This window comes from Natator depressus, chromosome 3, assembly GCF_965152275.1.
Source record: "Natator depressus isolate rNatDep1 chromosome 3, rNatDep2.hap1, whole genome shotgun sequence".
In the NCBI taxonomy this organism is placed as follows: domain Eukaryota; kingdom Metazoa; phylum Chordata; order Testudines; family Cheloniidae; genus Natator; species Natator depressus.
Window position 1 is genome coordinate 12,519,804 of NC_134236.1, and position 21,701 is coordinate 12,541,504.

The 21,701-nt window shown below is 50.7% G+C and overlaps 1 protein-coding gene across 1 annotated transcript; it reads left to right on the forward strand.

The window, feature by feature from the left end:
• Positions 1-10,062: 10,062 nt before the first annotated feature.
• Positions 10,063-18,636, forward strand: NEIL2 (nei like DNA glycosylase 2). Its single transcript, XM_074946773.1, has 5 exons — positions 10,063-10,188; positions 11,756-11,957; positions 16,141-16,487; positions 17,261-17,457; positions 17,962-18,636. Exons 2-5 carry the CDS (start codon positions 11,820-11,822, stop codon positions 18,276-18,278), a joined length of 999 nt encoding a protein of 332 aa, XP_074802874.1. The 5' UTR covers positions 10,063-10,188; positions 11,756-11,819; the 3' UTR covers positions 18,279-18,636.
• The last annotated feature ends 3,065 nt before the right edge of the window (positions 18,637-21,701 follow it).

Below are 21,701 nucleotides of genomic sequence, written 5' to 3' on the forward strand. Positions count from 1 at the left end.
GGGTTGGTTGGGAGAGTGAAGGCAGTGGTTGGGTAATGTTGGGAAGGGGTTCATGTCTCTTTCCTATTGGGTCTGCTGCCCCGTGGGATTCCAGACTGGCGTGAGCCCTTGAAGCTGTGAATGGAAAGGCGCTGGTTGACCTGCAGCTATTGGGTGTATGACAGCCACTAGCTGGCAGCTGGCAGCGGGAGTCGGATGTTTTCGTTGTTCGGGTGAACAGGTTACAAATGTGGCAGTTGGAGTCTCTTTGTGGGAAACGATGTTTTACCTGAATTCTGACTGTGCTATTTTTAAATAGAAATCCAGATTGCCTCCCTTGCTTTTGATTGCCTCCTTTGATTTTGACACCCTTTTCCAATGCAAGGCTATGTGACATCAGCGTTTGTGGTTTTCCTCTCTCCTCTTCCTGTGCTTCGTATTCTTACCCCACTGTGTTCAGTGCTCAGCAATTGTAGCGGTTCCAACTCGCATCATTGGGCTTGGAAGCTAACCTTTCCCAAGACTGAGGAGCTCTTCAGTACGCGGGGGGGAATCTGTTTTCTGACCCCTTGTCTAAAAAGATGGTGGCCTTCCACGACAGTGATGAGTGGGTGCGTGCTGTGCATCCCATCCTTGTACTACAGATTGCAGGGAGAGAGACTAGGTTGTGCTGCAGAGCTGTCTGGATGCAGGAAAGCTGAGCTCTTTATGCCATCTGGCCATAACACCTCATCTGCCACTTTTAAATACCCTCCTCCCCCATCACCACCAAAATAAAGGATCCCCAGCAAGAAAATTTAACACCTTGGGGAAATTTATTCCCCACTTGACTTACGCATACCTGCTCACCAGGGTCACTTAAGCCCCTTCCCTGGCTTTAAGAGAAGGAGCACTGCAAGTGAGCATTACCACCCAAACTATGCCACCTTCAAATCCACATTGCACCCAAAACACAGGAGTTGTGGGCACAGTTATCTGATCTCAATTTACATCGGACCAGAATGACCTGAAGAAAGCAATACCCATCGGTGTCAAACTACTAGAGATCTTCTGCGCTTTTAAACCTACAAACTTCATGATTCAGCACAGGGGCAAGTGCCTATTGACCAGAACACACTGGCTTCCTCGAAACAATTAACAAAATGTGGGGATTTCTTGCCCTGCCTGGCTTCTTTCCTCTGATATTCCACTGCCCTGTTTTCCCTCCCCCTGTATCCTTTCCTCCTTGCTTCCCCCCCATTTCACTTTTAACTCTTACTGCTAAATATAAGTTAACAGTGTAACACTGTTGCAAAAAAAAGCAAACATCATTCTGGGATGTAGTAGCAGGAGTGTTGTCAGCAAGACACGAGAAGTAATTTTTCCTCTCTACTCTGCACTGGCTGATTAGGCCTCAGCTGGAGTATTGTGTCCGGTTCTGGGTGCCACATTTCAGGAAGGATCTAGACAAACCAGAGAAAGTCCAGAGAAAAGCAACAAAAATGATTAAAGATCTAGAACAGTGGTTCTCAAACTTATTTGATCGCACCTCCCTTCTTTGTGTCTGCAGTCATTCCTACCCCCCTTCCAGCCATACAAATATATATACCCATAAAGAAAAGTCAACATTCAATGCTCACTAAATATTAAAACCAGTAAGGCATTGATTCAAACAAAGCCAACAATCCATTGTAACAAGAGCAAAAAAACAAACTACAACTGCGGTACAATCTTACAATGAAATGTGCACACCGCGTTGTAGCAAAGGGATTAACGTACAGATGGCAACGACTTTGTATAACGACGTGCAGGCTTAGAAATCTGTCAGAATGGACAGCGCCATCTAGAGAAAAAGGCACAGCACCGTCTGAGGACCTGATATCTCCGGAGGAATGAGTGTTGCTAGTTATTCATTGCTGGGGGTGAAATGTGCACAGTTTATTTTGCCTAACGCTTCTCATTACCCCCCCTCCCCGAATACATCCCCCCCTCCCAGAATACATTCCATGCCCCCTGGTTTGAGACCCCCCCCCCCGCCCAGAATACATTCCATGCCCCCCTGCTTTGAGAAACCTCCCCCCCACCCAGAATACATTCCATGCCCCCCGGTTTGAGAACCCCCGCCCCGCCCAGAATACATTCCATGCCCCCCTGGTTTGAGAACCTCTGGTCTAGAAAACAGGACCTATGAGGGAAAATTGAAAAAAAATGGGTTTGTTTAATCTGGAGAAGAGAAAACCGAGGGAGGGGCATGATAACAGTTTTCAAGTACATAAAAGGTTGTTACAAGGAGGAGGGAGGAAAATGGTTCTCCTTAACCTCTGAGGACAGGAGAAGGAGCAGCAAGGGAAGTTTAGGTTGGACATTAGGAAAAACTTCCTAATTGTCAGGGTGGTTATACACTGGAACTATGTGCCTAGGGAGGTTGTGGAATCTCCGTCAATGGAGACTTTTCAGAGCAGGTTAGACAAACAGCTGTCAGGGTTGGTCTAGAGCAGTGGTTCCCAAACTTGTTCCACCACTTGTGCAGGGAAAGCCCCTGCCGGGCCGGGCCAGTTTGTTTACCTGCCGCGTCTGCAGGTTCGGCCGATCGCGGCTCCCACTGGCCGCAGTTCGTTGCTCCAGGCCCATGGGAGCTGCTGGAAGCGGCGGCCGGTACTTCCCTCAGCTCACGCCGCTTCCAGCAGCTCCCACGGGCCTGGAGCAGCGAACCGCAGCCACTGGGAGCCACGATCAGCCGAACCTGCAGACGCGGCAGGTAAACAAACCGACCCGGCCCGCCAGGGGCTTTCCCTGCACGAGCGGCGGAATAAGTTTGGGAACCACTGGTCTAGATAATACTTAGTCCTGCCATTAGTGCAGAGGAATGGACTAGAAGAACTCTTGAGGTCCCTTCCAGTCCTACAATTCTATGATTCTGTGCTTCTTCCCCTTCTCCCCCACCTCATAACGCAGGGGTTATAGGAATGGGGCAGCATCATGCCTTCTTACAGAAAATAACGGCAACTTGGTATGCCCGATTGGCCTAGGTCTGAGATTGGTGTGCAGGTGGTATACAGCGCTGCAGACAAAGCAATGCTAATGCAAACCAGGTGCTGTAATTGACATACTAATGATGACAGGTTTCAGAGTAGCAGCCGTGTTAGTCTGTATTCGCAAAAAGAAAAGGAGGACTTGTGGCACCTTAGAGACTAACCAATTTATTTGAGCATAAGCTTTCATCGATGAAGTGAGCTGTAGCCCACGAAAGCTTATGCTCAAATAAATTGGTTAGTCTCTAAGGTGCCACAAGTCCTCCTTTTCTTTATATTAATGATGATGAGGCCTCCCCCAGCGTCCCCTCTTTTTGCCTTCCTCAGTGCCCATATTTCACTTCTGTACTTAGGATATCCCTCTAGAGGAGGGGACCCCAGTTGTTAGGAAGAGACAGATAATAGTAATGGGGGATTTGATTACCAGAATTATGGATAGTTGGGTTTGTGATGACTGGGAGAACCACATAATCAATTGCCTGCTGGCTGGGGACCTCTCCAGACATCTAGACAGACTTATGTACAGTGCTGGGGAAGAGCTAATAGTCGTGGTACATTTAGGTATCAGTGACATAGGGAAGGAAAGGAGAGAGGTCCTGGAGCCCACATTTAGCCTGCTAGGTAAGAGATTAAAGTCCAGGACCTCCATGGTAGCATTCTCTGCAATGCTTCCCGTCCCACACGCAGGGCCAGTTAGATGGGCAGAACGGCAGGGTCTCAATGCACGGATGAGACAACAGCGTTTGTAGGAGGGATTTAGTTTTATTCGGAAATGGGGAACCTTTTGCGAAAGGAAGAGCCTGTAGAGAAAGGTTGAGCTCCACCTCTACCAAAATGGAACTGGATTTCTGACATAAAATTAAAAAGATCATAGAGGAGTTATTAAACTAAGGGCTGGGGGAAAGCTGACAGGTGTGGAGGAGCACATGGTACAGAGACATTCCTTAGGGGAGGTTTTCTTAAGGAGATATTCTACAGCCTAATAAAGAGGAGAGGATAGAAGTTGATAAAATACAGGTAGGAATTGAAGAGAAACAATCAAATGAAAAAGACTCCCATTCAATTACATAAAGGCCGACAATTAAATATTGAGAGATTTTGTAAATGCTTGTATACAAACGCTAGGAGACTAAATACTAAGATGGGTGACCTTGAGTACCTACTATTAAATGAGGATATTGATATAATAGAGATCACAAATGATAATCAATGGGACACAGTAATACCTGGGTACAAACTACAGAGGGATAACAGAGTTGGTCATGCTGGTAGGATTATGGCAGTATCTGTGAAAGAAAGCATAGAGTAAAATGTAGTAAAAAACTTAAAAGAAACAAACTGGACCATAGACTCTCTTTGGGCAGAAACTATGCTTAAATAATAGGAGTGTAGCAGTAGGAGTATTCTGTGGACCCCTGACTAAACTGGTGATGGTGACTGTGAAATGCTCAGAGACATTAGTGAGGCTACAAAGCCAGACATCCTAGCAAAAATGGGGGATTTCAACTATCCTCATCTTGACTGGGAACATGTCACCTCAGGCTGGGATGCAGAGATAAAATTTCTAGACGCTGTAAATGCCATTGCTACGCTGCTGGGCTACAGTCCTTGACCTTAAAGCTACACGTGTAATAAACTTTATGTGGCCAGCTCCAGAAGAATGGAATCTTAGGGCAAGTCCACACGTAAAACGCTACAGCAATGCAACTGCAACCTAGCTGTAGCTTCTCCCGTTGGCATAGCTCATCCACCTGCACAAAGGGCGGCCGGCAGCTAAGTGATGGGAGAAGCCATGTCTACGCCGGGGGTTAGGTCAGTATACTTGCGTGGCTGAGGGGTGTGAATTTTTTACACCCCCGCCCCCAAGCGATGTAGCTATATTGATGTAAGTTTATAGTGTAGACCGGGGCTGAGTCATGGCCCCAATATGCTGCGATTCCCTCGGAGGCCTCTTTCCATTCGACTTCCCAAGAATTCAGTTCAACTCCAGATTTTGTGCCACACACATATTTTTATCTGGCAGACAGCAACGTTACACTGAGTGGATCAGACTCAAGCGTAGGGGGTGGGTGTAGGGCATACCACACATCCAAAGTTACATAGAAACCCTCTTCCTTTACACATGACATTGCTCACAGGCACCGGCTTCCAACTTTCCCTGGGGGAGCTCAACCCCGCTGCCATCCCAGGCCCTGCCCCCACTCCACCTCTTCCCCCAAGGCCCCGCTACCGCTCCACCTCTTCCCACCCAGTTCTGCCCCTTTCCCCAAGCGTGTCCTGTCCCCACTCCTCTCCCTCCCTCCCAGCACCTCCTGCACGCCGTGGAACAGCTGATCCATGGTGGGTGGGAGACCCTGGGATAGGGGGGAAGCTGGCTGCTGGTGCGTGCTAAGCACACACAGATTTTTTTCTGTGGGTGCTCAAGCCCTGCTCTTTATCTCAACTTACCTTCCAGGCTTATCTTGTCCATTGTAGATGGTCCCCTGGGTGTTCCCCCTTATTTTAGCTGGTACGGACATTGTGTCTCTTAGCTCACTGACCCATTTACCTGTGTTAGTTAGCACAGACACTCTGCTTCCAGCCTGCTGATCCATTTACCTCTCTAGTCCTGTCTCCCAAATGTCAGGTCAGGCCTATACAGCACCACCACTGGGCTGAAAAGTCATTTCTGGCTCTCCCGGGGAGTTGGGGGTGGGGGTTAGGCAGGGCCGGATTAACACTCCTGTGGGTTTGGGGCTATTAGATTTAGTGGGGACCCTGTATACAAGTGTTTTTTGTCGGAGGGAGTTTGGTGCAGGAGGGGGCTGGGGCAGGGGATTGGGGTGCAGGGCCTGGGTGCAGGAGGGAGCTCTGGTCTGGTGCAGAGCATTGGAGTCCAGGAGAGGGTGAGGGGTGTGGGCTCTGGGAGGGAGTTTGGTGTAAGAGGGGGCTCTGGGCTGCGGCAGGGGGTTGGGGTGCAGAAGGGAGTGCAAGGTCTGGGAGGGAGTTTGGGTGCAGGAGGAGGATTCTGATCTGGGCAGGGGGTTAGGGTGTAGGAGGGGGTGCGGGGTCTGGGAGGGAGTTTGGGTGCAGGAGGGGGCTCTGGGCTGAGGCAGGGGGTTGGGGTGTGGGAGGGGGTGTGGGGTGCGGAATCCGAGGGGCACTCACCTCGGGTGGCTCCCGGCAAGCAGCGACCAGTTCCTGCAGCCCCTAGGGGGAGGTGGGGCTGGTGGCTCTGCGCACGCTGCCCCCATCTGCAGGCACTGCCCCCGCAGCTCCCATTGGCCGCGGTTCTGGGTGGGGGAAGTGCGCAGAGACGCCTGGCCGTGCCTCCAGCTAGGGGCTGCAGGGACTGGTCGCCGCTTTCGGGGAGCCACCTGAGGTGACCACCCCCCAGATCTGGCATCCCTCACCCCTCCTGTGCCCCAACCCCCTGCCCTGAGCCCCCTCCTGAACCCAAACTCCCTCTCTGAGTCTGCGCCCCACATCACCACTCCCCGCCCCCCAGCCCCGCACCCCACCCCTGCACTCCGAATCCCTCGTGGCCGTTCCTCCTCCTAGGAGCAGAAGGGACATGTTGCCGCCTCCAGGGAGCCACGTAGGGAGCCTGCCGGCCCCACGCCAACCAGACTATAAACCAGACTTTCTATGAAGGTTAGAAATGCCGGTTTATAGAGCTTTCCAATTGGTACAGGACTGGATAACACAGCTTTTACTGTACATACTTATCACTTCTAAACACTTATCAATCGTATACTTCTATAATCCTACAATTTAAATCTCTTTAGCATACAATGATTATATATGACATAGCATATGAGTTAATTATAACATCACACAACATGCAATAAATGAAGGGTAAAATGAACTAATTGGCTGCAGGAGGGAAGACCCCATCAGGAGACACCCCGCTCTCCACTGATGACAACCTGTTGAGAGATCCACCCGACTCTATGATAGCTTTGGAAATGTGGCCATGAAAACAACGCTGGCTATTGCATGGGCTTGCTTGGGTTTTATACATCTGTTCGTGATTGTAACATTGATTATCCGCTTAGTGAAATTTATAGTGCAGACAACAACATCCCTTACTTGTAACTGTGTTTGTGGTTCTTGTCGTTGTTCTTTGTGTGCTCCTACAGTCTGGAGAAGGAAATCCCTCCGGGTAATTTTTACCCCCAGTGGATTCTAAAACTGTAGCAGCCCGGGTGATGGATTCCCTCACTAGGGACACTCTGGTTTAACACAGACCTGTTGATTACCAAAATAAAGGCTACACCGCCTACGAACTACATTTACTAGCAAGGCTCAATTCGTCTGGGAGATGCCTAGTGCTAATTGCTTGTATCAGCAGGTTGCCCTTTGAAAAGTCACCACTACGGATGACAGGAGGGGGTGAGTCCATTTGTTCGGGCAGGGGTCGTGGCCTGGGGGTCTGTGGTTTTGTTCTATTTCAGTTGTTGACTAACTGAAACCGTCTCAAGCAAACTGGCAGACTCAGTGCCCCTTAGCTCCCTCCCTTCTGCCCTCTGTTGCTCTTCATTGTATGTCCATCTTTGGTGACCACCTCATGAGACCACAGGGCAACCTCATGTGCTGTTTTTTTAAGAGTCCCTGCAAGAACCTGCTGATGTATCCAGTGTAGAAAAATATTTGACATCTGCCATATTGCCCCAAATTTCTTCCCTTGTAGATAGTGGGAAGTGGTCCCTTTTTCATGTTTATTGAATTCTTTTGGGTCTAAACAGAAGTGAAGGGATCTGTCTATTTTTACTCCAGTGACCAACAAGTGAACATACTTTCTTGGTTCTTCTGTTTGCACTCTGATTCCCAGAACCTATGCCACCCTCCCTTTAGCCTCTGCCTTAGGGCAAGGGCCGCTCTTCTAGGGGCATGAATTGTGCAGCACTTGGGCCTTTTCAGCTCTATTCTGTACTCTGTTGAGAGCTTCCCTATCCTATGGAAGATATCCTCAAACTCTTCCTCAATTGGTTTGGTCCACTGGCTCCGCAATGAGTGCACCCTCTTGAGACAAAGGGCTTGACACACTTTTAACTCAGTAAGTGATAAGCCTTACCCTGCTACTATTACAAATTGTATCTTCTCCAGGTTGTTATTTACTCATATATCTAATTTGCATATTCCTTTAGTGAGGATAAACTCTCCACTCTAAGCCCGGAGTTTTATCTGTTTATCTTACGCTGTCTGTGGCTTTCTTTTAGCGTTAATAACACTGCTCCTGGCAACACATTGGCTTGTGCACCAGTGTCCAATCCAAAATGAATCTACGTCCCTTTTGGTTTCAGGTTGACAGTTCATTCGTCGGCTGCTCCAGGAGCGTCCATTGTTCTTATGAACAATTCATCTGAGCTACAGGTGATGGCGTCACCCTCTTTGTCCATGCTCTGCTGGTGCTTGCAAAATCTTGCAAAGCGATGTAATCTATTGCAGCTCTTCCATCTTTCAAAGATGATTACATGATGATCAACACTCTCCCACACCCCAACCCCCTGCTCCAGCCCTGAGCCCGCTGCCGCACCCAAACTCCCTCCCAGAGCCCGCACCCCCTCCTGCACTCCAAACCCCTCATCCCCAGTCCCACCCCAGAGGCTGCACCCCCAGCCGGAGTCCTCACCCCCGCACTCCAACCCCCCTGCCCCAGCCCAAAGCTCCTTCCTTCACCCCAAACCCCTCCTCCCCGGCCCCACCCCAGAGTCCACACCGCAGCCGGAGTCCTCCCCCCTTCCCGCTGCACCTTAACCCCCTGCCCGCAATCTGGAGCCCTCTCCCGCACCCTAAACCCCTCATTTCTGGCCCCACCCAGAGCCCGCACCCCCAGCCAGAGCCCAGAGTCCCACTCCCGCACCCCAACCCCCTGACACAGCCCGGTGAAAGTGAATGAGGGTGCGGGAGAGTAAGCGATGGAGGGAGGGGGATAGAACCAGCCAGAGGCGGGGCCTCGCAGAAGGCGCGGGGCAGGGGTATTGGGTTTTGTGCGATTAGAAAGTTGGCAACCCTACCACTACTCAGCTCCAGCTTTCGGCCTGATGGCCAGGGGCGTGGCCTCAGGGGGAAGAGGAGAAGCAGGAGGCTCCTGCATGTGTCCCATTTTTGCATTTTGAAAAGGTGGGAAAGGCAAAAACCTGCAACAGCAAATGAGGGAGGAAGTATGGGGGTGGGAGTACATCAGAGCGCGGAGGAGAAGTGGCTAGAGCTAAGTTCAGGGAGGGGCAGGAAGACAGCCCTGTCCTTCCTCCTCACCTGCCCACTGGTTAGCAGAGCTGTGACGGGCAAGTGCCTCTTTAAAGGCAGTGGGAGTGGGTAAGCTTCCTGGCACGCTGATTGCTCTGGGAGGCCTTGTTCCTTCTTGTCACACTTGGTAAGGCAACTCCCATCTTTTCATGTATTTATACCTGCTCCTGTATTTTCCACTCCATACATCTGATGAAGTGGGTTCTAGCCCATGAAAGCTTATGCCCAGATAAATTGGTTAGCCTCTAAGGTGCTACAAGGACTCCTCAGTGGTTCCTGGACCTTCCCTGGGGCAGTGCAGCTCTGCAGAGCCCCCAACATGGGCCAATGCTTCACAGGCACAATCAAAGCCTAGAGGCAGAGTTGCCGACGCATCTCATGGTTGCTGGCAGGCTTCTTAAAACCCGAGGGATGTGATTGCATGAGACTCTCTTCAGGAATTTGTTTATTACTCTGTGTTTGCACTTCAGTCTAGTGCCCTTTGGCACTACCCTAAGAAACATCATCACCTTGATCATGATCATAATAATTCTGAAGTGCAAATATCAGGTTTAATTTTTAAATAAACATGTACGTTTCTAGCCCTCACAATTGCACAGAAAAACTTGAAAACAAGAACCCGAGAGGCTCAGAAACCAGAAGACAAAGATCCCAACACTTTTTTCTACATCTCACGATGTTTCAGCTAATTCCATGATTTTCTGGAGCATCAGGATCTGACTCCTCTCTGCCCCCCCTGAAATATGCAGACCAAAAGCAGGGCCCAATTAGTAACTCTGGGCTCGATTGCTCTGGAGAGCTGTAATTAGGTATTCGACTGAGCGGGTCTGAGAAATGATTTACCCTTGTGTAACCCTTCAAAGCCCCCAGAGGGTGGGGTGTGTGAAACTGGCAGGAGGGAGAGATCAGACAGTGGCAGTCCTGGGGTGGGGTCAGGCGTGGGACAGAGCTGCTGCTGGGATTAGCAGTGAGTATCAGTGATGGATTTTCTCACTGGGGACCTGAGGCTCTTCTTGCCTTCACTGCGTGCGACATCACCAAATTGAAGACCATTAAAAAGAAAGAACCGTGGTGTTTAAGACCCCAGGCTGCTTGGCCAGTAATAGATGCAGCCCTGCTGTCAGCTGAGGAAGGCCCAAATGCGGGGTGTGGTTTGTGTGACAAAGACCCAACAGGAGGGACATGCTTGAAACTCCCAGCGTTGTGGGATTTCTTCCTACAGGGATAATAATGCTCTCACCTCAGTGCTGGGGGGCTCTATGTCTGGTGTGAATTGTTCTCAGCAGTGAAAATGAGGAGTACTAGATTTTTGGGGAATGTAGGGAGTTTTGGGGGTGAGATGAGTGCTGCCCCTTGAAACCAGGTCTGTGGGAGGGATGAACGCGATGGTTGAGAATGATATAAAGCAAACAAACCTGTTTTCTGATCTCTCCTCTCATGCGTTGTCTGGCTGTGGTTAGAAACCCTCAGGGGGTCGCAAGGTTATTACATGGGGGGTTGCGAGCTGTCAGCCTCCACCCCAAACCCCGCTTTGCCTCCAGCATTTATCATGGTGTTAAATATATAAAAAGAGTTTTTTAATTTAGAAGGGGGGGGGGTCGCACGCAGAGGCGTGCTATGTGAAAGGGGTCACCAGCACGAAAGTTTGAGAACCACTGCATTAGTTTGTTCAGAATCACGTGGCACTAACTTTATTTTATAATTTAATCTGGAGGGAGGCCGCATGTCCTCATGCTTGGAGCAGGGAACGGGTGGGTCAAGACTCCTGGGTCCTATTTCTCATTCTGCCAACTCTCGCTGATGTCCCAGGATCAAGCCCTCACTGACTCCTTTTAAGTGACAGAAGCAGGGACTATTCACACTGTGCAGTTCTGCAAACAAGGCCATGGTTTTGCTTCCTTGCTGTCACTGTTCAGATGGGCTGCACAATCCACCCCTCTGACTTATGGACTGTCTCATGCCAATGAATTTTAAGGGAGAAATAGAGGATAGTTTTGGAGGGTGGAGCGGATGGCTCTAGGGGGCTGGGAATGATGTATAGGGCACTTCGCTTCTAGTTTCCCGGCTTGAGCCTGTTGACTGGAAGCTGTTACCATCTGCTGGCTGTTTGATGGTCTCAGCACAGTTCCCCCATCACAAAGTATTAAACGGGGGGCATGCCCAATGGCTTCCCAAGCTGAGGGAACAGGGAGGCAGGGACATTATAGCAGGGGAACCAGGACTGTATTTTTTTTATAATGACCCTGCGGAGATGAGGATCAAAGCCTCTTCCATTGAATCTAATGGGAGAGCATAAGCTTAAGCCAGAGTATTGCTGCTTGTCGCCTTGAGAAACACAGGCCAGGCTCAGCCCACTGCAGACTTTCCTGTTGCAGCTGGAGTTTGAGTGGGGAAAGGGAAATGATCTGAGTGTTTCTGTAACCCTTCCCATATGGGCGAGGAGCATGATCACGGAAGATGAGAGGACCAGGGACAATAACCTGTTTATGTGCAACCGCATTTCCCTAAGCAATCACTGAGTTTATGCATCTCAGCTCTAGGGTGCCCTGCCTGAGACCCACAGCGTGTGCACCTGCAGCTCCCATTGACCAGCCAGAGATGCCAGAAGGCCCGTCTGTGAAGAGGTTCCAGTTGCTGACTGCTCCTTTTGTGGGGCAGGTAGTGGCCAAGGTGGGAGGAAGCAGCAGGCAGAGAAACCTGAAGGATCTGAAAGCAATGAGGCTCCAGGACTCTCAGGTGAGCTATGCTAAAAGGCAGCCTTGTCTGGACATGTCAGTCCTGCCTCACAAACCTCCCTTTCCTTGCCCTAACTGCACTGCTGGTGCTGCAAAGGTGCAGGGTGTTGGCATGTGGGCAAACCTACAGTAATATCAGGGTAGCCTCTCATGCTCAGTGTGGAGCATGTCCCTAGTTTGCAGCTCTAAACATGTGCTGTATAGACAGGCTTAGGCACAACCCACATGGCTACAGGACTAATGTGAAGGCACCTTCAGCTGTGAACAGTGGCCGCTCTATATCAAGAAGGTTGAGCTCAGGGTCAGAATTACAGAAAGAGAGGGACATGGGGGAGCCAGGGTTTGCACAGGGAAAATACCCAGAATGCTTTGCTTTTTTACTGTTCATAATCCAGAATAAATTAATTTCCTAGATGAATTTAAGTCAACAGGGCTTCACTGTCAAGGGCCAAAGCATCATTGAATGCCATGCAGAGGCCCACCAAATAATCACAGACTCATAGACTTTAAGGCCAGAAGGGACCATCATGGTCATCTAGTCTGACCTCCTGCACATCACAGAACCTCACTCACCCACTCCTATAACAGACCCCTAACCTGAGTTACTGAAGTTCTCAAATCTTGATTTAAAGATTTCAAGTTATGGAAAATCCACCATTTACACTAGTTTAAACCTGCAAGTAACCCATGCTGCAGAGGAAGGCAACCCCCACCCCTTCTGTTTGCCAATCTGACCCAGGGGAAAATTCCTTTCATGATTCCAAATATGGTGATCAGTTGGACCCTGAGCATTTTGGCAAGACCCAAACACCTGGGAAAGAATTCTCTGTTATAACTCAGAGCCCTCCCCATCTAGTGTCCCATCACTGGCTGTTGGGGATATTTGCTATGAGCAGTCACTGATCGGCTACATGCTGTGGTAGGCAACCTCATCGACTGATGTGTGTTGTGACAACCTGACCCGTGATGGGCACACTCTGAAGTTGTTGGCTCTGTTATACTGTCTCCATTCTCTCTCCTACCCCCGGTTGCTGAGATGGAAAGTGTCACTCTTTCCTTCTACCTCCCTCTTTGCTGAAAGGGAAAGGGGAGCAGGGGGAATTCTAGTGGCTCACCAGTTGTTTTTTTTCCCCTCCCTTGTACCTTCCCCAAGCCCCAGAGGTGAGGTGTGGAAATGCAACTCCTGACCCCTCCCCCAGTGAGTGTGCTCAGCTCTGCCTGGTATGTATCCAACAGCAGGCGATTACTCTTGTGATCTGTGCTCCACCCAAACCTGAGGCCAAGCGAGCTGGACCAGGCCTGCAAGAGCTACATTCAGAGTATGTCTGCATTGCCATAAAACCACCGCCACCCGCCGCAGTGAGACCGGGTTGACTGCCGCGGGCTCGCACTTTTGGGCTAAAAGTAGCAGTGTAGATGATGCCGCTCAGACTGCAGCCCAGGCTCTGAAACCTGGCGAAGGGGGTGGGTTTTAGAACCCAGGCTCAGCCCAAGCGGGAACGGCTACACTACTATTGTTCGCCCCATAGCACGAGCCCTGCGAGACCGACTCAGTTGACGTGGGCTCTGGCACAGTGCTGCAGGTTTTCCTTTTCGTTGGCAGTGTAGACGTACCCATAGATGCCTGTACTTGACAAGCAGCTTGAAAGCTACAAGCTGAGCACTGGTGCATTAAACAGGGATGAGATTTCAGTGCAATATTTAACTCTGGCCACTGTGTCCCTCTCAGGGCCAGGCCATGGGCAGCTGGGTGAGCCCTGGTCAGTTGGCAAGTTGCAATCAGGAGACAAGTAGCAGGGTCAGGAGCGAGCTGGATCAGAATGCCAAGAAGTCAGGGTTGGGCACCCAGCTGTAGACGGTGGGTAGATACTCTAGCAGGGTCAGAGTCGAGCCAGGTCAGGATACCAGGAAGTTGGGGTCAGGCGCCAGGTTACAGACTGCGGTCAAATAGCAAAGTCAAAGACAAACCAGGGTCAGAAGGCAGACTCCTGGGTCTTTCGCAGGCAAGTTGGTAGGCAGTGTTATTGTCCAGGCAGCTCGTCATGCTAACTTCCGGGTTTAAATACTGGTATTGGCCAATCAGTGGGCTGTGAGGGGCCACCACTCGGGCTTTGCTGGGCGATACTTCCTGCCAAGCCTAGCTTCACAGTGTTCTCCAGTGGGAGCCCAGCCTGTGGCAACGTTGACACATCAGAGGTCCAGAGCCACCCCCATGGCCCCAGGTTCTATCTGGACAGGTTCTTACAGTCCCAGATCTTCCATGGGAGACCCTGAAGCAGGATTAGAAACCAGGCATTCTGGGCAAAATCACTGAAGTCTGCTGCCCATTCCGGCAATCTCCCTGGAACGCTAACAGATATGTACAGGTGCATGAGTCTTCATTGGCTTGGCTGGACATTCCTTCCATCAGCTGCGGGTGGCTCCTCTCCTCAGCTCAGACTAGCAGAACTGACCCAGTCTAGCAATTGCTGCAGCCAGTTCAGTGTTAACGAAGTCCCTGAACAACACCCCACCCCCTTTGTATCCTCTTACAAACGATTAAGGAACACACAAACTTTCAGAGATTTCCCTGCTTACATTTATACGCTACTCTAAGTTCAGGACTTGACCTAAAGAAATTGTCACACATTTAAATTCATGCTGCCAGGAATGTAGACCGAAGCCCACAATGAATATGCACATTACTTCCAGCATGGCTTTGGGATAGGGGATAGGGATTCTATCCCATCCTGGCCAGGTCCCTTAGTAACCAAAAGTAACTTTCACTTGGCAGCTGTTTGATGGTTTAAGCATGTGAGATTAGTTTGGCCTCAGCCCATTTTGCAGTAAAGAAGGATAAGGGGAACGGAGAGGAGACCTTTCCTCACAGCTGAGTGGAAGAGAGGAACTGCTGGAGAACCATTAGGTCATCAGAGTCTATGTCATCCATTGTTATGTCAACACAACCCCACAACTCACAGACGCCAACTTTCAGCTTTCCCCAGTGGTGCTCCACCCGCACTCCGCCCCAAACCCCTGCCCCACCCCTTTCCCAAGGCACCCCGCTCGCTCTGCCCCTTCCCCTGAGCACACCCTGCCCTTGCTCCACCTCTTCCCGGCCCCGCTCCTCCTCCTCCTCCCCCCAGCGCCTCCCGCCTGTCATCGAACAGCCGATCCGTGGCGGTAGGGAGGAGCTGAGGGGGAGGAGCTGATTGGCGGGGCCCACCGAACAGCTGATCAGCGGGTGGCTAATGGGTGCTGAGCACCCTCTGTTTTTTTCCCATGGGTGCTCCAGTCCTGGAGGCAACGTCACTGCTTCCATTGTGTCTGCATTAGGCTTCCTAGGTAGCTGTTCCAAGCTGAGGGACCTCTTCAGCTTTTAAATGAGCTACCTGTCATGTTCCTCTTGCACACAGCAGGCTGCAGGTCTGCTTTTAGCAGGTCAGGCTTCTGTGTCAGATCTAGACTGACTACAGAGCTTACTTCTCAGAGAGATACACACCAGAGGTGCTCACTATAAAAGATCCTTTAATGCTCTCCCAGGTATGGCTTGGGTTAGCATAAACACAAATTGAATCTATTTCCCCATGTTAAGTATCCTCACACCTTCTTGTCAACTGTCTGAAACGGGCCATCTGGATTATCACTACAAAAGTTTTTTTTTCTCCTGCTGATAATAGCTCATCTTAATTAATTAGCCTCTTAGATTTGGTATGGTAACTTCCACCTTTTCATGTTCTCCGTATGTATATATATCTTCTTACTATATGTTCCATTATATGCATCCAATGAAGTGGGCTGTAGCCCACGAAAGCTTGTGCTCAAATAAATTTTTGAGTCTCTAAGGTGCCACAAGTCCTCCTGTTCATAAATAAGGTATGTTACATACACCACGACCTAGTGGCTGATCCGTATAATACAGTTTGGTATTCATTACACTACATGACGGGTATGCACTGATGCCCATCATGGCTGTATTGACACTTTAGTTAGACTGGCAAAGAGAACAAGACTTCATGGGATGTGGGTCCCTGCTCTAATGTAGCTAGCTCATATCTCCCAGAGAGTCCTCTAGTTCCCTCATGTTAACTGCACGCCCTTCACTTTGAACCTCGCCTTTAGGCGCTGAGGGTTACTTCCCTTAAATTGTTCATTGTTTGCAAATGCATAAGTCCTCAAATGCTTCCTTTGACTTTTATTTTTAGGCCTCTGGAAAGAATTTATTCCTGGCATTTGGTGCCTCTCTGGAAGCACGGACCGTGGGTGGAAGCCCATCTCCAACCATCCGAGGAAAGGATGACAACGGGGCATGCTCCCTTTCCCTTGCTCAGGAAGGACAGGAGGAGGATGTCTCTCAGCTAAGCTCCAAAGAACACAGTGTGCAGAGGAAGCAGGAAACTGAACGCTCAGTGCCTGATGCCTCAGATGCAGCAGGGGACACTTGGAAATGGCTGCGCTTCCATTTTGGCTTGTTTGGCAGCATCCGGGCTAATGAGTTCTCGAGAGCTAATAAGGCAAACAAAAGAGGGGACTGGAAGGATCCTGTGCCCAGGTATTGACTGAATCTTTTGTCATGGCAAATACCGTTCTCTTTCTTCTCCCCTTGCCCGCCTCCCACCCCCAATGCCCAGTTTCTAAAGAGGCAAAAGAGGCTTCGTTATTGCTTGCTTGTTTAATGTCTCAACATGACAGTCCTGGGCATTGCATGTGTTGGTTCCTGCAGAATGTTCCCATGAAACTGGCAGGTTTCTCAAGCTAAGAAACAATAAGACAAGCTATACTTAAATATAAATAGGGATGTAATCTCCCCGGTAACCAACATCAGAAGATCTGCCCCAGGAGACGCTGACTAAATCCACATGACTGCAAATCAGGAAAGACAAGGCTCCTTTTTCCAGTCAACCCACCCCCAGCTCTCCTCCTCTGCAACATTCTAGGTATTTTTCTGGTCACTACAGTATATTGTCCCATCTCGCTCTGAATGACTGAATGCAGTGTTGTGTCTGGAGTAGTAGATATGGGAAAACACAGCAGTGCTTACAAGGGGGTTCAATCCTGCCAAGTGCTGAATGCCCTCAACTCCCATTGATTTCAGAAGCTGGGGTACAAAGGCTGAGCAATTGACCCTGCTAGCAAATATATAGTGCTTTCCCCTTCTCTTCCACCATTTCTCCACCCGGTTCCTACTGTTTTCCTTGATCCCCTTCCTCCCATCTCTACACGCCCATTCGGCTAGATTGGAACATGATTGTTCTTGTAATGTTTCTGGATTGACACTGCAAAGCCAGGATTTTCTCGCTCTAATTTCCATCCTGTTTATTGTAGGTTGGTTCTGCACTTCAACAGCGGTGGCTTCCTCGTCTTTTACAACTGCCAGATCCACTGGTGCACCTCTCCCGCTGTGGAACCTGCTTCTGACATCCTGTCTCCCGAGTTCCACCGGGGGCAGGCCTTGGCAGCCCTTCGCCAGCCGATGCCCATCTGCTACACCCTTCTGGACCAGAGATATTTCTCCGGTCTGGGTATGTTCCACCAGAGAGGGGAATACCCTCCAGGAATAGTGATATTTTGGCCCAGTTAGAGATGGGTCTCAGATTTATTAGCTGCAAACCCCGCATGTTAAATGTTAGCTTTAGATATGGCTTCTTATTATTGATATTTTCTGATATCCCAGCTCTTTATGAAAACAAACCTGTTAGGACTTAATTTTCATGAGTGCCAACTTCAATGGGAGCTGTAATTGCTCAGCGCCTCTGGAAATCAGGCTCTTAAATTTCATAATCCCCTGGAGAGGTAGATGAGTATTAGTATTATCCTCTGTACAGACAGAGAATCAGAGGCACAGCGAGGTTACCTGACTTCCCCAAAGCCACAGGGGGAGTTGGTATCATAGGCACAAAGAGAGGTCAACAGCTTCTTCCTCCTAGACAAGCACTCAGACCACTAGACTGTGCCTTCTATTCATGTGATCGGTTCTCACTGTTGCACCTGTGTTTATGAACTTCTCTTCTTGCCCCATGTTCCAGGGAACATCATTAAGAACGAGATCTTGTATTTGGCAAGGATCCACCCATTATCGCAAGGCTCACTCTTGACTCTCTCGGATCTTGAATCCTTGCTGGATCATGCTGTTCAGTTCAGCACAGACTGGCTGCATAAGAAGCTGGCTGGAAAAGGATTACACTACCAGATCTACCTGAAAGAAAAATGTCCTCTTGGGCACGAGGTGATGCAGGGAACTTTTGGGCCCCAAGATGGGTTTAAGAGGCTTAGCTGGTGGTGTGCTCAGTGCCAGCCTCGAGTACCTCCTGAAGGGAATGACCCCAAATCGCTTAAGCACTGAGTGAACAAATATGCCAGCCTTAATGTGGATTATGAACACACTCTCCTGTTTTGCAGCACGTTGCCTTCTGGTCTTTTTGTGACGTGCCGTCCGTTGTACTGAGCAGAAATCACTTATCCCGAAAGGCAAAATATGGAGAGAAAATAGAGCTTCATTAAAAAGAGAGGGGATGTTTTTGTGACGCTCCCAAGTCCATATTGCACTATGAAGAGAAATGAAGCAAATGGTAATAGGTGTAAATCTCCCCCAGAAGTTAGGAGTTGTAGCCACTGAAATATTTGGCACCTTCAGATTTGCTGATGTAAAAAGTTTAATGTTCAATTTTTCTTCTGCCAGTGAAGCTGTATAAATAACGTCAGGGTGATTGTCTTGTTTGTTTGACTGTTTTACAAACCTCCGGCCAAACCAATTGGCTGGGAAGAGTAAGTCAGGGGCTGGCAAACTTTTTGGCCTGAGGACCGCATCGGGTTTCGCAAATTGTATGGAGGGCCGGTTAGGGGAGGCTGTGCCTCCCCAAACAGCCAGGCGTGACCCGGCCCCTGCTTCTCACCCCTGATGCCCTCCCCCCAGGACTCCTGCCCCATCCAACCCCCCACTCCCTGTCCCTTGACTGCCCCCAGAACCTCCACCCCTGACTGCCCCCCACCGCCCCATCCAACCCCTTCTCTCATTCCTGACTGCCCCCCCAGGACCCCTGCCCCATCCAAACGCCCCTTCTCCCTGTCCCCTGACTGCCCCTGGAACCTCTGCCCTGACTGCCTCCCCCCATCCTCTAACCGTCCCAACCCCTATTCACACCCCTGCCTCCTGACCACCACCCCTGAACTCCCCTGCCCTCTATCCAACACCCCCCCACACTCCCCTTACCGCACTGCCTGGAGCACTGGTGGCTGGCGGCGTTAGAGCCGAGCCGCCCGGCTGGAGCCAGCCACGCACCGCACACCACAGCACACCAGGTCAGGCCGGACCCTGCAGCTGCGCTGCCCCCAGGAGCTCGCCGCCCCGCCGCCCAGAGCATGGGTCTGGCGGCGCAGTGAGTTGAGGCTGCGGGGGAGGGGCCGGGGGCGAGCCTCCTGGGCCAGGAGCTCAGGGGCCAGGCAGGTGGGTGCCGCGGGCTGGATGTGGCCCACGGGCCGTAGTTTGCCCATCTCTGGAGTAAGTAATGGGAAGTGGAACTTTTCTCCCCTAAGCCAGCGATTCACGTGCAGCCGGCTTGATGGTGCTTAAGCATTCTTATGACCCTAACAGCTTGGCATCCGGTGTGAAATAAGGTGCTCTTGGTTCAGTTCCATGTGGACACGTGTTCACATCCCAAAACCACTGGCACCTTTATTGGCACTCTCAGCCGAGAGCCCACGGATAGAAGTGGTCCTTCCAGCACAGGGCAGAGAGGGGAAAGCTTTTACTACAACTGCCTGTGCCAACTTCTGACACAGGGCTGTGGAGCTCTCGCAATTCAGTGAGAAACACTTTCCTTCCAACACCAGCCTGTGCTTTTGGAAGAAAGAAATCACGATCTTGATCAGCTTTAAGATGTTACAATCCCCTCATTTGCATCGCGGCTTAGATCTGACCTACGTATGTGCTCACCAGGTGCTGAAGCTGCTGCGTCAATTATTTTTAAGAGGCTGTGTCCATTCCCGAAGACTTTGACTCGGTTTATAAGAAATAATCCCGATTTCCTAACAGGTAGGCAAGACACTCCCTAAACTTGCAAACTGCATCACCTGCTAGCCTGCCTCAGGCAAAAGTTTGAATGAACAGAAGAGGCTACATTCCACCCTGGTGTAACTTGACTTCAATGGGGTAACACCAGGGCTGATCTTGGCCCACACTTTGCAACTAGACATTAATAAACTTGGCCTGGGTCAGACCAATAGGGTGGAGAGAGTGTCAGAGTCAAAGGCCTCCACTGGGAACAGGCTGCTTCCAGCCATTCCATATTTGCTGACTGGGACTGCTGTGGCAGCGCACAGGGAAAAAGGCTCTCTTTCGCTTAAACCCTGATCCAAAGCCCAGTGAATCCAATGGGTTTTGGATCAGGCCTTAGCTAGACCCTAAACATGTACAGCTGTATGAACCAAAAGCAACAACCCAAATTGCACTGGGAAGTGACGGGGAAGCCAGTGCGGTCTGTGGAGCACTTAATGGGCCTCCTCCATCTGCCCTACCAAGTAGGCTCATTGAATTCTGCACCTGCTACAGCTTCTGAGTGTTCTTCAGAGATAGCTCCTTGTAGGACACGTCGCAGGAATGCAGCTTGGAGGTCAAAATAACCTGAATAGCTGGGGCTTGATCTGCATCTGAGAAGCATGGTCCCAGTGGTCACGCTGTCCCACAGATGGAGAAAAGCACAACAGGCCACTGAAGCTGCCCGGGACTCTTGGAACAAAGGCTCCAAAAGTGACACTCTCTTCTATTAATAATTCATATTTAGTACAGTGCAGAAACATTGGTAAGAGGAAATGATACATGAGCAATGCAAATCTTCATGAGTTAAAGTATCGGAGGGGTAGCTGTGTTAGTCTGGATCCATAAAAGCTGCTTTTTCATGACTTAAAAGTGCAACTGAACCTGAACCAGCCTGACATTGCGACCAGCAGCTGGTCACTTGTCCCTTTAGGCTTTCGCAGTGAACGCCAAATCAAAAGGGCGTTTGAAATGCCAGGCTTAGAAAGAAGCAATGGAGAAATACCTCTGGGGCGAGGGTGTCAGATAATCTAATCATAGAATATCAGGGTTGGAAGGGACGTCAGGACGTCATCTAGTCTAACCTGCTGCTCAAAGCAGGACCAGGTCCCCAATTTTTGGCCTAGCTCCCTAAATGGCCCCCTCAAGGATTGAACTCACATCCCTGAGTTTAGTAGGCCAATGGTCAAACCACTGAGCTATCCCTACCCCTTACTATTGCAGGCAGTTGCATGGGCCCCCAACCATTGCCCTTGCCTGGCCACTAGCCATCCTCCGGGGACAGTGGGGTTGACCCTTGGGGCTGCTGCTCCGAGGAGGGGAAGAGGGCGGCGGGATCGGGACCCGCGCGGGGTCGACGCAGAGCAGGGAGGGGGCTCTCCAGGGCACGCACCCGGCGATGGGTGACACAGTGGCGGTGCCAGGCCCAGGGACCGTCACAGCTGGCAGCAGCTGGGCTGGGGGTGGGTAATCCAAGCAGCTGGTCCATAGGGGCTGGATCGGGGGGGGGGGGGGGTGTCTGGCAGGGGACGGGGGTGGGCCTATGTCGGGCAGGGCGGGGGCAGGACGCGCTGCCCCTGGGGTGGCTTTCGCTCGGGCTGTCGGACGACCCCGGTAAGGCCGCCACACCGCAGCCTCCCGGTCTGCGGAATGAGCCGCGGCCCCTTTAAGAAACCCGGCGCCTGCTCCTCGCCTGTTCCCCTCGCGAGGGATGGGTGGGCGGTACCCTCCCCT

Excerpts from the sequence above, each read along its gene's own strand:
- NEIL2 (XM_074946773.1), top strand. The coding sequence starts at position 11,820 with ATGCCAGAAGGCCCGTCTGTGAAGAGGTTCCAGTTGCTGACTGCTCCT. Across the intron at positions 11,958-16,140 it reads TGAGGCTCCAGGACTCTCAG|GCCTCTGGAAAGAATTTATT; the intron begins GTGAGCTATGCT and ends TTTTATTTTTAG. Across the intron at positions 16,488-17,260 it reads TGGAAGGATCCTGTGCCCAG|GTTGGTTCTGCACTTCAACA; the intron begins GTATTGACTGAA and ends TGTTTATTGTAG.